The 15,030-nt window shown below is 32.7% G+C and overlaps 1 protein-coding gene across 1 annotated transcript in view; it reads right to left on the reverse strand.

Moving 5' to 3' along the window:
- Positions 1 to 15,030, reverse strand: part of LOC145259989 (retinoblastoma-like protein 1) — a 127,314-nt gene that overhangs the window by 61,743 nt on the left and 50,541 nt on the right. The window contains exons 2-5 of the mRNA XM_080117994.1: positions 14,039 to 14,172; positions 9,454 to 9,651; positions 6,472 to 6,536; positions 2,365 to 2,490 (exon numbers count right to left, since the gene is read on the reverse strand). Of these exons, the coding sequence (XP_079974120.1) occupies positions 2,365 to 2,490; positions 6,472 to 6,536; positions 9,454 to 9,651; positions 14,039 to 14,172 (523 nt within the window). The remainder of the gene's footprint in view (positions 1 to 2,364; positions 2,491 to 6,471; positions 6,537 to 9,453; positions 9,652 to 14,038; positions 14,173 to 15,030) is intronic.

The following is a 15,030-nucleotide window of genomic DNA, read 5'->3' on the forward strand; positions in this document are numbered from 1 at the left end:
CTTGCAGTGTAAAAATGTGCAGCAAATTTTTTTGCTTGTGCATATGAATGGCAGACGTTGCAATGATAGATAGTTGGCCAGAGGAAGAGAGGTGGCAGAAAGCTGAAAATATCTCTGACCAAAGTCAGACCAGCTAAGGGATATTCTCTTTGTTTAGAAAATAAATACTTTAGTGAATAGGTAAAGTCCTGCTGGGATTGCATTTGTGAGAAAAACAATATCCAGTGTTATTTTTAAGTAATAAACACCCGGAATCAAATGCACGTTCAGTGCAATATGCCAAGAACATCTGTTTTGAGCTAGGTTTTCCCACAATTCAGAATACAAACCAAATTGTTTGAGACACTTTAAGCTGTCCTTGAATTGTTTTTGTTGTTCTTCTACAGTCTTTTTACAAATTTATTGTACTTGTGAATAATATCCTTAAAATTTTTCTTATATTGTGCACACAAAGAGTATAATTGCTAAATATCCAGACTGTACAGAGGAATCATTTTGACAAAAATAGGTCCATCTAGTGACGATATGCAAGAAATAACATAAAATAATCAGTGAATATACCAAAAGGTCATTTGAATCAAAATAATGAACCTGACATCAGGCATCTGCATTTAGGAAAAAACATGATCAATTGTCAAAAAAGATAAGTTAAATGTTGGATGTGGAAATACCATTTTCAGCTAGAAGTACATACACGTGTCATCAAATCGCACCAAGAACAAGTCAAGTCATTGAAATAATCATCTATTATAAAAATCTCAGCCATGTGTGTGTGTGTGTGTTTGTATGATGTCCGCTAAAAACTTTTGTCATCCACATCGAACTGGCATGAACGTGGTATCATTAGAAAGAACAATCTCTCTGACGCATAATATCGAAAAATTAGAAAAAAAAAAAAAAATCAATTATTTCATGCAGAAATGTTTTGATCAGATAAAACCTGAAAATAGACGCTGTTTGTTAATCGCCCATGCATAAACGGTCAATCCGTTTTATTTTTAAAAGCTAAATTTGCAATGTCATAACATCTGCTTCGCCATGGTCTGATCCATAACATGTTCACTTCACACAGCATTTTTTTTCCTCTCTCCTATCTTTTAAAATTCTTAACTTTCTTATGCTTGTCCATTACGTAGAATTTTCTTTTCTTTTTATAACACAATAAGACAGCACCAAAGTCCTGTTTTTTTTTGGGTTTTTTTTACAACTGGGCAACCCCCCTTCCTGCTAGTGGTTATATTAACAAATTCAAAATGGATATCAGAGTTGGTTGGTGATTTGGATTGAGAAGAATTAACCGATTGAATTCCTGTGCATGCATCTCCCTTCAAACAACAACCGTCTATCACCGTCAATAAAGATATATTGTTATAATACTAGTGTCGTAAAATACGCTTAAATATGATATTTTAATTTGTCCAGATTTCATATATATTATCATAGTCGTGATTTCAAAAGTAAAAAAAAAAAGTATTTGGGTACCGTCTGCTAGAATCGAAACGGAAAGCAAAACTGTAGCATTCAAAGCTGGTGATGTTACCACTGTACCAATGTGACACGCATATGAACTGATTAAAAATAAACTAAGATGAATGTACAATATAATGATTTTTTTCAATTTTGACCCATTTTTGACCCCTTGAAAATTATTTTAACCGGCTAAAGACCCAGAAAAGAATGGTCTGTAAAAATCCAATCATTGGAGGGACCTAACGCCGCTCTGCGACTTTTAGTTTCAGAATTTGAAAATATGGAGAAAGACAGACAGACAGACATATAGCCTTTTATATAGTTTGTGGTACTTGTACAGTTTAATCAAGACATTAAAAAAATGAAAACATTGAAAAAAAGTTTAAATTGTACGTATCCGTTATGGAATGAAGTTCTCCAAAAAATAATTTCACTTAATTTTATCAAGTTTTTTTTTTTTTTTTTTTTTTTTTTTTACAGCAAAAAACAATTTGTTATAATACCGAGCAAAAGGTTTGACTTTTAGGAAGAAAAACTAGTATAAAAGATGGGGTGGGAGTGTCGGCGCTTTAGGTTGAGTTATCTCCCCGTGGCATGTTTAAAAAATTCCAAGATGTCTATCTTCAACGCGCTGTCATTAAAACGTGTTTTTCCGCTGTAAAAAAACAAAAAAAAAACTACTCTATCAAATTAAGTGAAATTTTATTTTCAGAGGTCTTCAATCCAAAAAAGATACGTACAATATAACCTTTTTTTTTTTTTTTTCCCGATATTTTCATTTATTAATGTCTTGATTAAACTGTCCAAGTGCCTATTTTGTATATGAGTATGTCATCGTTTTATTAAGCACAGCAAAAATATAACATAATCAGCATTGCATCGTTATGGACTCACCTTTAAAGCTGGGATTAAGGATATCTTTGCGGCCTGCAATTAAGGCGTTGGCATAACACCAATCTATACAACACAATAACAAATGATAAGAGTTGACAAGATCATCACTAATGTCAGGAAAGTGACCTGAAAAATACAAAACAAGATTTGTTTGTTTTTTTCTTTTTCTTTTAAAGTGTAGTTAGTTTCAGAGTGCAAGAATTTGTAGAAGAAAATAGGGTTCTTGTTCAGAATTTTCCCTATATTAAAAAAAAAAAAAAAAAAAAAAAAAAAAATTTTTTTTTTTTCAAAACTATCTGGAAAATATACGCTTCTAATATAAAAATGTCATGCAATTTTGTATTTTGGAGTTCGTCGACTCCAGATAGTAAATTAATTTTATTTATTACAAAATTCTACTTGATAATTTTCCATAATTTTTGGTTCTTGTCTAGAATTCCACCCAGCCATATTAAAATGACAAAAATAAAATTCTGTATGACATGCATACCTGTGACAAAACGAAAAATTTTAAAAATTACATAAATTGATAAAGTAGTTTTAGTTTAATAAAAAAAAAAATCATTTTTAAGCGATTAATGGGAATTCATAGGCATTACATATAAATCTTGCAAGTTTGAATTAAGAGAAAAACTTATGGATTTACTTGTCAGTGAAAAATATTGGTGTACACCAAAAATCATGGAAAAATTATCAGGTAGAATTTTAATAATAAATAAAATTAATTTCTTATTAAGAGTCAATAAATTCCAAAACATAAATTTTGAAATTCTTTTTCAGAGTTCGGTTGCTCCTATTATTATGTGACTAATAGAGATAAGATTCCTGTTTCTTTTCAGGTTATACACAAAGCCTCAATATTTATTGGGTTAGGGAATAAGTTCATAGCGTTTTTATATATATATATATATATATATATATATATATATATATATATATTTTTTTTTTTAACAACTTTTTCTTTTCAAAAAAATGTATGATATACATCCGATAGAGCTTTTTTCTGTCGTACAAAACACCTAATTTTTTTTTATTACTTTTCAAGCATAGAAATGAAATAATATCCAGGAGGTAAAAAAAAAAAAAAAAAAAAAAAAAAAAAAAAAGCAACATTTTCGACACTTGCTCTTCACTTTTCATCGAGGTCAAAAAGCGGCTGGAGCAACCTGGGACATTTGCAAGGTATACGAGAGGTGTCATACGGTGGGTCTACAGTATGGAAATGGTTTGCCAAGTTCAAAATTGGTAATTTTGACATCAATGACACAACCTGCAACAGGTTTTCTGAACTCGACGAAGAGCATCTCAAAGGACTTTTGAAGGAGGATGGTCACCAAACAAGTCATGAATTGACCCAAAAATAAATAAAAAAATGAATAAAAAAATAAATTAAAAAATAAATTAAAAAATAAATTAAAAATAAATAAAAAAATAAATAAAAAATAAATAAAAAATAAATAAAAAAATAAATAAAAAAATGAATTGCGATCATAAAACAGTTCTCAATAATCTTCATTCAATAGGATTTTTTTTTTAAATAAAAGTCTTTGATAAAAACGCGACAAACTTATTCTCCAACCCAATAGTTACACTCTCTTAACCCTTAATTTAACCTAGCATCATTACGGGCACAGATATCAGTTAGACTGCTACATTTTCTCTCTTGTCCCATAATTATTATGCCACATTTAGCAATTCGTTTTTCTAATTATGTGGCTAAAATTATAGTGGATGGTATACAAAATAGTTTTAACAGTTCTTTTTGCTAGACCGTCACACTAGAGTCTAAAATATCATTATTGCTAAATGTGTAGATTTAATGGAATCGCTTCAAGAATACACATATCTAAGGCATTATTGGAAAGATGACCTCCAGTCCGTATTTGAATGGAACTGTAAGTGGATGATAACGTTAAATGCTACTAAAACTAAGCTTTAACAAGAAGCATTTTTAACCATTGATAGCCATGACTAATAACACAACCCAAGAGCGCATCGTTCAAAATACCTTGGCTTAACATACACAGGCAACATGAACTGGAACAAACACATTGAGAATATTGCAAAGGCTGCTGCAAAGAAGGCGGGTTCCTTCTACCATGCTAGAAAATTACCCACAACTGAGAATATCCTGTATATTTACAAAGCCACCATTCACCCATGCATGGAGTATTGTTGCCACATCTGGACTGGTGCATCTACCACTAATCTCTCCCACTTAGACAGAGTCCAAAAAGCGTTTCACATCCAACAAGTTTCACACTATCAACCAAGCTCCAACCTGTTCCATCGCCACAATGTTGCATTCCTCTTCCTGTTTTACAGATATTTTAATGAAATGTACTCTGGTGAACTTCTTGCATTTGTACCCCCTCAACGTGCAAAACCCCCACTAAACGTATTGAGCAACAAAATCCCACCCCTTCGATGTAAAAAAAAAAAAAACTTCTACCCAAAATAGTTTCTTCCTTCAGACAGCTAGATTTTGGAATTCTCCCCTTGCTTCCCTGACATGCAGAAGTTTAAATGTTCAGGGTGGAACAATAAAATTGTCGCCCTAGAAAAGACGACATGATTCCATCTTCGTTTGATGAAAACCGGTTTCCTTTCTTGTTGCAGGAGCCTTCTATCATGTCTGAAAGTGACACAATGTTCAACAAGCAAGATCGGAAATGTGCCGCTGTACAACACATGCTTTCTATTGATCCAAAGCCAGATCCAGCACCCTCAAAATGCATCGCTGGATTGCCATGAATAACAGGGACATGCCCAGGATGATGAAAACAAAGTTTCTGGCTATGGTTATGGTCTTTGGTGTGGTTTCAAGTGAGGGCCACATCATATCTTCAAAGTCGACTCGAAAGTTAATACCAAAGTGTACCTGGATGTGCTGAAGAGTGTGGTGATTCCCTGATGCAATCAGGTGGTCGCTGGCAGATCCTGGGTGTGGTAGCAGGACTCAACGCCAGCCAACAAGTCCAGAGAGACCAAGGTTTGGCTTCAGAAGGAGTGCTATGACATTGTACCCTTCTCTCATTAGTCATTCCTCCTCCGACCTGAACCCTCTGGATAACTTTGTTTGGTCATACGTCAAGAACATCACCAACATGACCTCCCACAACACCAAAGCCAGCCTGATTGCTGCCATCCGCCTAGTATTTGCCAAGCTCCCGCCAGCGCTTGTGGAAAAAGCATGTTTCTAGTTCTGAACTCATATCAAGGCGGTGATTGGGGCTGAAGGCAGCTACATTGAACAAATGTCAGCTCTATCACATAATCAAGTTACCTGAATTGATTTTTTCAATAAAAGCTTTAAAATAAAGCTGTAATGTTTTCTTTATAGTGATGACTTTATCGTTCCACCCTGTAAACAGACATCTCACTCATCTCCTTACTTGGTTCCAAATAGTATCCCTTTATGTTCAAATGGCTGTATTTCTTAAGGTGAACAAGTGTATGTGTGTGTATATAATATATATATATATATATATATATATATGCATACATATATACAAGGGTCGTTTCAAAAGTAACGCTTCCTATTTTTTTTTAACTCAAAAAGTTGAAGAGCTACAAAAAAATGGAGTGGTGCTCTTAAAATGACTATATAGAAAAATATTTTTTTCTAGATAGTCACCACCATTGTCAATGTACTTTTGCCAGGAATTCAATGACACATCTGTTTCTGACGCATGTCAATGACAGGTGTTACTTTCAGGTCATAAATGCATAAGTTCAGTCATCATAACAATGCAATTTGCAATTCTTTTGATCCATTCTGGCAGAATAAAAATAGAAGGCAATACTTTTTGGAACGCCCTTTATATATATATATATATATAAACAATTCTTTCTGCGTATTTCGTATACTTGGAAGAATCTTGCTGTAGACAAACAATTAATTGTAACCTGGCATGACTATAATGCTACAATGGTGGGTGTAAACATGGGAGGGTTTATGTAGGTCATCAAGTACAGTATAAGAATATAATGTAAAACAAAAAACAAGAAAATATAATGGGTAAAAAGAGAGGGGAGGTAAATAGGGTTTGTGGAGGATAAAGGATAAGTAAGGTAAAAAAAAAAAAAAGAAGAAGCTTATGTTACCTTTAACTTGAACAAACATCGTCCAACAGAAAGCAAACAAATCTGTAACTGAACATGGCATCTTCCTGAAACAGAGAAGCGGACAGGATAAATAAAAAGAAATTAAAAAATATTTTTAAAAAATATTAACATTTACTGCAAATATCAAGTTTTTTGGGGTTTTTTTTTAACCAAAATATAGGGACACTTTTTTCATATTTAACTCAAATTCAAAGACTTCTTCCAATTAACTTTATCTTAAAAAAAATAAAAAAATTTTAAATTGTATATACACACACACACACACACACACAATTTTTATAAAAATGCTTGGGGAATTTATTAAGTAGGTTTAATTCCAGGGTGCGAATGCGGTATCATGGTGAATGGCACCAGCCAAGAATATTCTTCAAAGTTCTATAGACCTTTTAGAAAGACCCTGCACTCATTCCCCCCGCCCTCAAATTTCTTAAGGGCTTCATGCCTAAGTTTCTTGTTTTTATTTTTTGCATAACATTAAATTGTAATTTTTTCAAACAATACACTAAATAAAACAAGATCACAGTGTAGTATCTGTTCTGATGCTACACTTCATCTTTTCTGTCCTCAATCAGTGGAGGAGAAATCTTTCATGACCGAGACAAATTTTTTATCTTTGTTTCTATCTAGAGTGCTCCTTTTTGGGGAGCTAGATTTTCCCCACATTAAAAACTGATCTTGTGTCTAACTCTGCCCTCGTGGAGAGGCAAGTAAATAAAAACTACAGAATGCAATCATAGATTGAGTTTAAGTATTGGGTTGGTTTGGTTGTTTTATGACATATCAACCCTTTTCAAGTTATTTAAAGCCGAATTCAGTCTTTTTGGTAAAAGTTTTCATGCTTCAAGTTCTTTCTACCTTCAAATATTTATTCATGGTGTTTAGTTTGGTTGTTTTGTAGTGAAAAATTGTTTTTGTTTTGACTGCAGAACATGATGTATTTCTTGTCTTTCCCTTTACAAAACTCAATGTTTGGTACATTTTAGGTCAGGATTGGTTGTTTTTGCTTTATGGCATATCAACCCTTTTCAGGTTATTTAATGCCAAATCCAGTTATTTTGAAGAAAATTTTTTTAATAGAATATATCTTTTTTCAAGTCAGTTTCTATTTAACCCATAGTTGGGATCCTAACAGGTACTACCACTCTGGGTCAGAGTGGACCTGGGAGCAATGGCAATTAAAGGGTAGCTCCACACTCCCCAAAGCCCATAAACTGGGGCCTCACCATCGGATATAGTTTAAGGTCATATCCAGGACCCATTTAGGTCAGGAAGCCACTATCTTCAGACAGCCTGATCTGGCAGCACTAGTACTTTATGTACACACACATTGTCATCTGCTTTTTTCTTAGTGACTAGAACCAAATAATGCGGTTTTAAATTACTTTTTGACCAGTCAGTTGGGAAGGTCATGATTGCTCAAAGATGGGAGAGGGGCACAACTAAATTAAGTGGATCCGATGTATGTGGTTGAGGTGTAGAGAAGGGTGCTACTTTTTTTCCAATGATTACTCCACTTACCCTTGATCTTAATCTCACAATGTTGAGTGGTTAGCATCAAGTAACATTGTTTTCAATCTTTGGTATGACTTGACTAAGACTTGAACCCTGGTCTCGCAGCCCATTAGCTAATATTCTTATCTTTATGCCAAATACGCTGCTTACATGAAAAATGCTACACATGCAATTTTTTTTTTTTTTGTATACACTAAAATTTGAACCTTTTAAAGCAATGCTAGCTTTACAATGGCACCTCATGGAGGCATAAATGTATTCCGAGATTCCTGGTGTTTTTCATATGATCGTACACCTTGCTACAATTCGATTGCAGTTGTTTTTCAACAAGATATCAATCCTTTTAGGTCATTTAATACAATGAAAGATTATTTATTATAAATCTTTATGTTCAGCTTATTTTTTTTTTTATTTATTTATTATTTTTTTTTACAAGGAGGTCACCACTTATCAAGGCCCGGAAGCCACTCAGGGATAAGGGTTATTGCATGTACAGTACGTTGTACGTTAGTGTTGAGATTTCATAAAGTATCTACTTAAGGGGGCAGTTCATCAGGAATTTGTTTACGTTGGATTTGAAGACATCCAAGTTGTAGTCAGGTGGGAAATAGGCAGACGGAACAGAGTTCCACTGGCGTGCTGTTCTAAGAAAGAAGCTGTGTTTGCAATAGTACTGGATCCTATGTTTTTTTATTTTTTTTATTTGTGTTTAAAAAATATATATAAATATATATAGTGGAAAGAATGTTTTGGAGGAAGGTAAAGAGATTTTTGTGGTTTTTTTTTTTAATTTTCTTGTAAAATCTTATAGTTTTCAGAAAATTGAACATTTTGATTACAGAAATTTTGTTAAATCTTTCAATTCTTGTACAAAATTCCTGCTTATATTAAATGACAAGAAAAAAGATTTGTATGATGCATGTACCTGTGATGAAATAAAATATCATATTCCAAAAATCATGTAAATTGAACAAATAGTTTAATTTTTAAATGAAAAAAAAAAAAAAAAAAAAAAAAAAAAAAATCAAATTTTATGAGCATCCAAGGATTGAGTCTCACCCGCCATTTTGAAAAAAAAAAAATCTCAAAAACCAAGGGAGGTTACTCAACAATAATACTTACTAGATTTATATTCACATTAATCGCTTAAAAATTAATTTTTTTATGAAAAGAAAACTACTAGATCAATTTATGTGAAGTTTATGATTTTGTTTCATCACAATACCTGTGATGAAACAAAAATAACATTCCTAAAATCACGTAAATTGATCAAGTAGTTTTATTTTATTATTATTACATCATACAAATTTTTTTTGGTTTCTGTTTTTTAACATAGGAAGGGAATTCTGGACAAGCCCCCCCCCCCCCTCCCCTGTATATAAATTCACATTTTAGGTTTTAGATTTGTGTAGGATTGAACCAAATTATGAATAGGCAATTACCACTTACTTTTGTTTTCTACCACGAGGATGTTTCGGAGGGTCTGGAGCATCGATGAACACATCAAAGAAGATCGGCCGATATTTTTTGAAGGTGACTGTTGAAACGGCAAAATTCCTCTCGAGACGATCAACTTTTTCACGGAAGTCTTGAGGTAGGTTGGCCATATTTAACCATTTCTTCATTTTGTTGAAAAACTGTATTAAACTAAAAAAAAAAAAAAAAAAAAAAAGAAAGAAAAATTGTCAACCATCATAATACTTGCTTTCATTTCAATATATCTATCCATAAACAGTGTGGCTCTAAGGGAGGTAATTCTGCATATAATATTGGGAGAAGCAATTATCAACCATAAGACACATTTTATCTGTTTGAATATATATGTATATCTATAAATAATGCATATTATTATCATCAATTATAATAGTTACAATATTTTTAGCTCTCACACTATCAGCTAGGCTTCAACTGCTGTCCCATCGATGGAATGTTGCATCGCCTGTTTTACAATTATTTTAATGGTAGATGCTCTGACGAACTACAAGCCCTAGTACCACCTCGACGTAAATACCCCCTGACAAGCAGCAAAATCCCACCCCTACTCTAATCGTTTCTTCCTAGGACTGCTAGACTTTGGACTTCCCTTCTGGGTTCCTGTTTCCCCGACTGTACTGACATGCAGAAGTTTAAATGTAGTGTAAATAAACATCTTGCTGCTCAGCTCCCCACACAGTACTCCTGCAAATAATATCCTAGATAGTAGCCCCTTACATCAAAGTGGCACTGTGCCTTGTTTGGGGTGAAAATGCAACAAAAAAAATAAATATAATATAAAAATGTGCCTTGTTTGGGGTGAAAATGCAACAAAAAAAAATAAATAAATAAATATAATATAAAAAATATATAATATAAAAAAAAATAATGAAGAGGGTATGATTAATAAAAAATTGGAAGGTTCTATTTATAGACAGAGATTATAGGAACTGACCAATCAAATAGAACGATGCAACGAGCCAATGAGAAACTGGAATCACTTGATAAAACATAATGGATATTTTAGAATTCTGCACATACTTTTCATTCTTTACACGTGAAGGAACTTTGCATCTCATGACTTGTTTGGATTGATTATCTACTAGAAACCCTATTGTCTGTTTTAGCTTTTACAATTCAAAGGTTCTCTGGATTGATACTACTATTTTGTTTGGAACAAGATTTTTTTTTTCTGAAACTAAAAGGACTTACAACTGAAAAGGTTATGGGTCCAGTGGACAACTTTACTTTGATGGATCGGAATCAAAATTCGAATTGTGGCAGGTGAAATTTTGGGCTATTTACAAATTCAAAAATTACACAAAGTCATTCAGACACAAATGAAAAAAAAATAATACAACTACTGTCTCGGTTTAAATATATTCAATGATGTTTGTTCAGAATAAAAAGGAGAAACAAAATTTGAAATATTGAATTGCAATTAAAACAAATGACATCTATATAATTGTTATAAAGAAGTTGATTTTTTCTTTTTAGATAATTGTTATATATCAACTTGCATGAAAAGAGATATGTAAAAGATGCTTAAAACCGTTTGAATTATGCAAATACCATCAGTAGTTCAAAAGTTATAAGAATTTTAAGTGCCAAAATTTATGCTTTTTTGTGGACATTTTTCTTTAGGAAAACGGGGCTAAATTTCAAGAAATTCGGTAATTTTGCCACCATTTATTTATTTTTCAAGCTATTCTCATGAAACTTGGCACTCTTATGTAAAATTGTGTGCTCTTTCTGATTATGTAGTCAAATCTGATGTATCTCTTTACCATAAGCCATGAATTATAAATTCAGATGTACAAATTTCAATTTTTTTTAAACTGGCGCATGGTATGGTATCATACAGTGGGTGTCTATTTATGAACAAAACTAAGTATTATAGTGGTATTTAAATATAGCTTTACTGGGAACAGGCATTTTCCTGCCTCCTCACCAAAGGAGAGCTTAATCTGGGGTGTAGCCATTGAATGCCTAAAGAATATTCATGGCCGGTATTTACTACTTCTCTCAAAGAAAAAAAAAATGAGTAGATATGAATTAATCTCAGAAATAAAGCAAATTTTTCATATAGATTTTAGATTTCTGTAAAAGATGGAAATTCCCATAGTCGACTAGAACTTATGCATTTTCAATTTTGTAAATCCTTTCTATCTGGCCCAAAATATACCCCTATTTTTTGAGATGCAACCATAACTCATACTCTACATGAATCCTCGATGTAACTTTCAGTGCCAGGATACCAGGAATCCTGATAAGCAACAACTATATATTCACAAGTTGATGGTAATTTTTGTCATTTCTATTCTGTTGTTTTACTGAAAATTCAATTATGTAAACAAAGAAATAAAATGGTAATTTTTTATCTCGTTTCCACCTTAACATTTAAAATAATTACTTTTTTATGTTTTAGAGTATGCTGAGAACGAATATTGCATTTAAATTTTCTGCAAATAAGTAGTTTTCCGGATATTAAGCAATGTGATTTCTTATGTTATTGCTGGTGGCCATCTTGGTACGCACGAGAACGCAAACATAACCCTGAGAAACTATACCCAAACGCATGTACCAAGATGGCCACCAGCAATAACAAAGAAATGACATTGGTTAATATCCGGAAAGCTACTTATTTGCGGAAAATTTTAATGCGATATTCGTTTTCAGCATACCCAAAAACCTTTAGGTAGTCATTTTAAAGAAAAATGTTATGGTGGAAACAAGGTAAAAATTTACAAAATGCATCACAATGAAATTCTTTATCAAACCACATTATTATTATTATTATTATTTAGATATCTTCAGTAAAAAAAAAAGGGGGGGGTTGTTTTACAGATAAAAAAAAAAAAAAAAAAATTGTCTTGACAAGGAGTTAAAAATAAATTCAAGTTTCACAATATCTTTTATTTGTTAGGTGAAAGTACAGATTAATTATAACCCCCCCCCCCCACCTAAAAAAAAAAAAAAAAAAAAAAAAACCCTTCCTCCGCCATGTTAAGAATGGGTTTCTAAATAATAACATTATTTCAGCATGGTAGCATAATTTAACAAGTACCTTTAATTTGTTATATATTTGATTTTTTTGTTTTTGTTCTACCACTAAAAAAAACAAAAAAAACAAAAAAAACGCATGTACTTAGTATATTTTGTTGTTTTTAACGCTTTTAGTATATGTGTATGCTTTTAGCTGAAAAAAAAAAAAAAAAGCGTTAAAAACAACAAAAAAATTGGAAATAAAATTTGAAAAACTTGATAATTTTTTTAAATTGACAAACTTAGAATAAAAAATGAAACAGTTTTCTATTTTTAAGAGAATACAAACTCGTTAATACGCTGACAGCGATGGTTAGCGCATAGCGAGCCGTTTCCCTTTAAGCAGATTTGAATTTCTATAAAAGGTAACATTTTAAAGAAATTTTCGCACAATTAATAATTATCAAATATTTACATATTATACATGAAAATAATTCTGAAATTATTATCTATATGAAAATGGGTGATATATGCTGATTCATCTTATCAATTTTGAAATATTCTTCGTCAACTTTGCTCGGTCGTAAGTTTGCTTCCTGTGATCATAAAAATAAAAATCAAAGTCCAGTAGAGATGGACTTCTATGTTTATATAGCCTGTAAAATTTCAGCCATATCCAATCAAACTTAACTCTACGCATATGTATCCAAACGTAACGTATAAAATGTAAACATTTCAAAAACAGTTTCCCCTTTTTGCTGTCGTCATTTTTTACCGTTTTTTTTTTTTTCATTTTTAACTTGGAGCATAAAAATATTGAACGCATAAAAGAAAAATAAATTAACATCATTGAAATGCTTATTCTATTCTCTTTTCATCAATGTAATTCTTTTAAAAATTGACCAACAAATAAAAAAGATATGACTTGCTGAAGCACATTAGGTATGTAATATTGTAGCATTACAAGCGTAGGCTGTATTTTCGTGGACACTGGCATTAACTGCATGAAGTTAGGGGAGGTAACTGCAATCTATCTTGCTGCAACAGCCCACGTGAGAGTATCTTTAAAGAACTTTATCTAGTTATAAATTTAAAAAAAAAAAAAAAAAATTGAACAGTTATTTTCATAAAAAAAATAAAAAATTCAATAGTTACCTAAAAATTGCAGTAGCAATCATAATATAAGGAACAGAAACAACAAAAACATAAATATGTCTATTACTTAAAAAGTAATTGATGGTTAGCAATGAAATTTTTATCAAATAAAGATTAGGGTGTAATGCATCAGTAATTTATTAAGTAAAAAAAACAACTTATGTAAAATTTTGTAATAAAGATTAAATAGAACAAGGAAAACAAAATACTGAATAAAAGTTAAACAATGTTAATGATATTCTAAAACATTTTATTTTTTGTTAAAAAACACTCAATGGAGCTTTTAAAACAAAAAAGTAAATAAATTTAACTTTTTTGTTGAAAAGCTCCATTGAGTGTTTCACTAGAACTTATTTTCAAGCAATAAAACAAATTCTACACAAAGTCCAGATTTCCATTTAAAAAAAAAAAAAAAACTTACCTAAATCTGGCTGTGCGTAGTAATCTGGTTAGGGAAACACAGTTCCCTTCCACTGTCCCATTCCCTACTGTGGGAACGATGCTCCTTCGACAGGCCACGTATGCAGCGCATGCAAGCCAATGCAATTGCTCACCCTACAAAAGAGAAAAATAATAAAATATGATAAGAATTTCTTTTACTCCTGTAAAAAGCATTGTGATACTCAACAGTGAGGCACAATGATCACAGTTCAACAAAAGTGACTGATGACAAGTTCATGCTAGATGAAGGTTAGGATTAGTGATTGCTAGATAGAAAAAGTTGAAGATGTGCTTAAAGGGTGGGTGGGGGATGAAGAGACAACCTCCTTGTGTGCATCTGTAAATCTTTTTGAAAGTCAAAAAACAAATGCATGCGACAGAAGATTAATGACAGGGTTTCGAAAGTGAATGTTGATGTACGAATGATGAAGTGTTTGTGGAAAGGCAGATCGGAGTAGAATCTGGTTATACTTATACATGATGTTGATGTGCTGGAGAGAGCTGTCTGAGAAAGGGATATGTGAGGGAGCAAGAGGGAGGAGAAAAGGCGAAAAGAGATAGGGGGTGGAAAGGCAAAAAGAGATGGGGGTGGGGGGTGAAAAGGCAAAAAGAGATGGGGGTGGGGGGTGAAAAGGCAAAAAGAGATGGGGGTGGGGGGTGAAAAGGCAAAAAGAGATGGGGGTGGGGGGTGAAAAGGCAAAAAGAGATGGGGGTGGGGGGTGAAAAGGCAAAAAGAGATGGGGGTGGGGGGTGAAAAGGCAAAAAGAGATGGGGGTGGGGGGTGAAAAGGCAAAAAGAGATGGGGGTGGGGGGTGAAAAGGCAAAAAGAGATGGGGGTGGGGGGTGAAAAGGCAAAAAGAGATGGGGGTGGGGGGTGAAAAGGCAAAAAGAGATGGGGGTGGGGGGTGAAAAGGCAAAAAGAGATGGGGGGGGGTGAAAAGGCAAAAAGAGACGGGAGAAAAGGCAAAAAGA

The sequence above is a fragment of the Euprymna scolopes genome, chromosome 35 (assembly GCF_053919585.1).
Source record: "Euprymna scolopes isolate OS-2025 chromosome 35, ASM5391958v1, whole genome shotgun sequence".
Classification (NCBI taxonomy): domain Eukaryota; kingdom Metazoa; phylum Mollusca; class Cephalopoda; order Sepiida; family Sepiolidae; genus Euprymna; species Euprymna scolopes.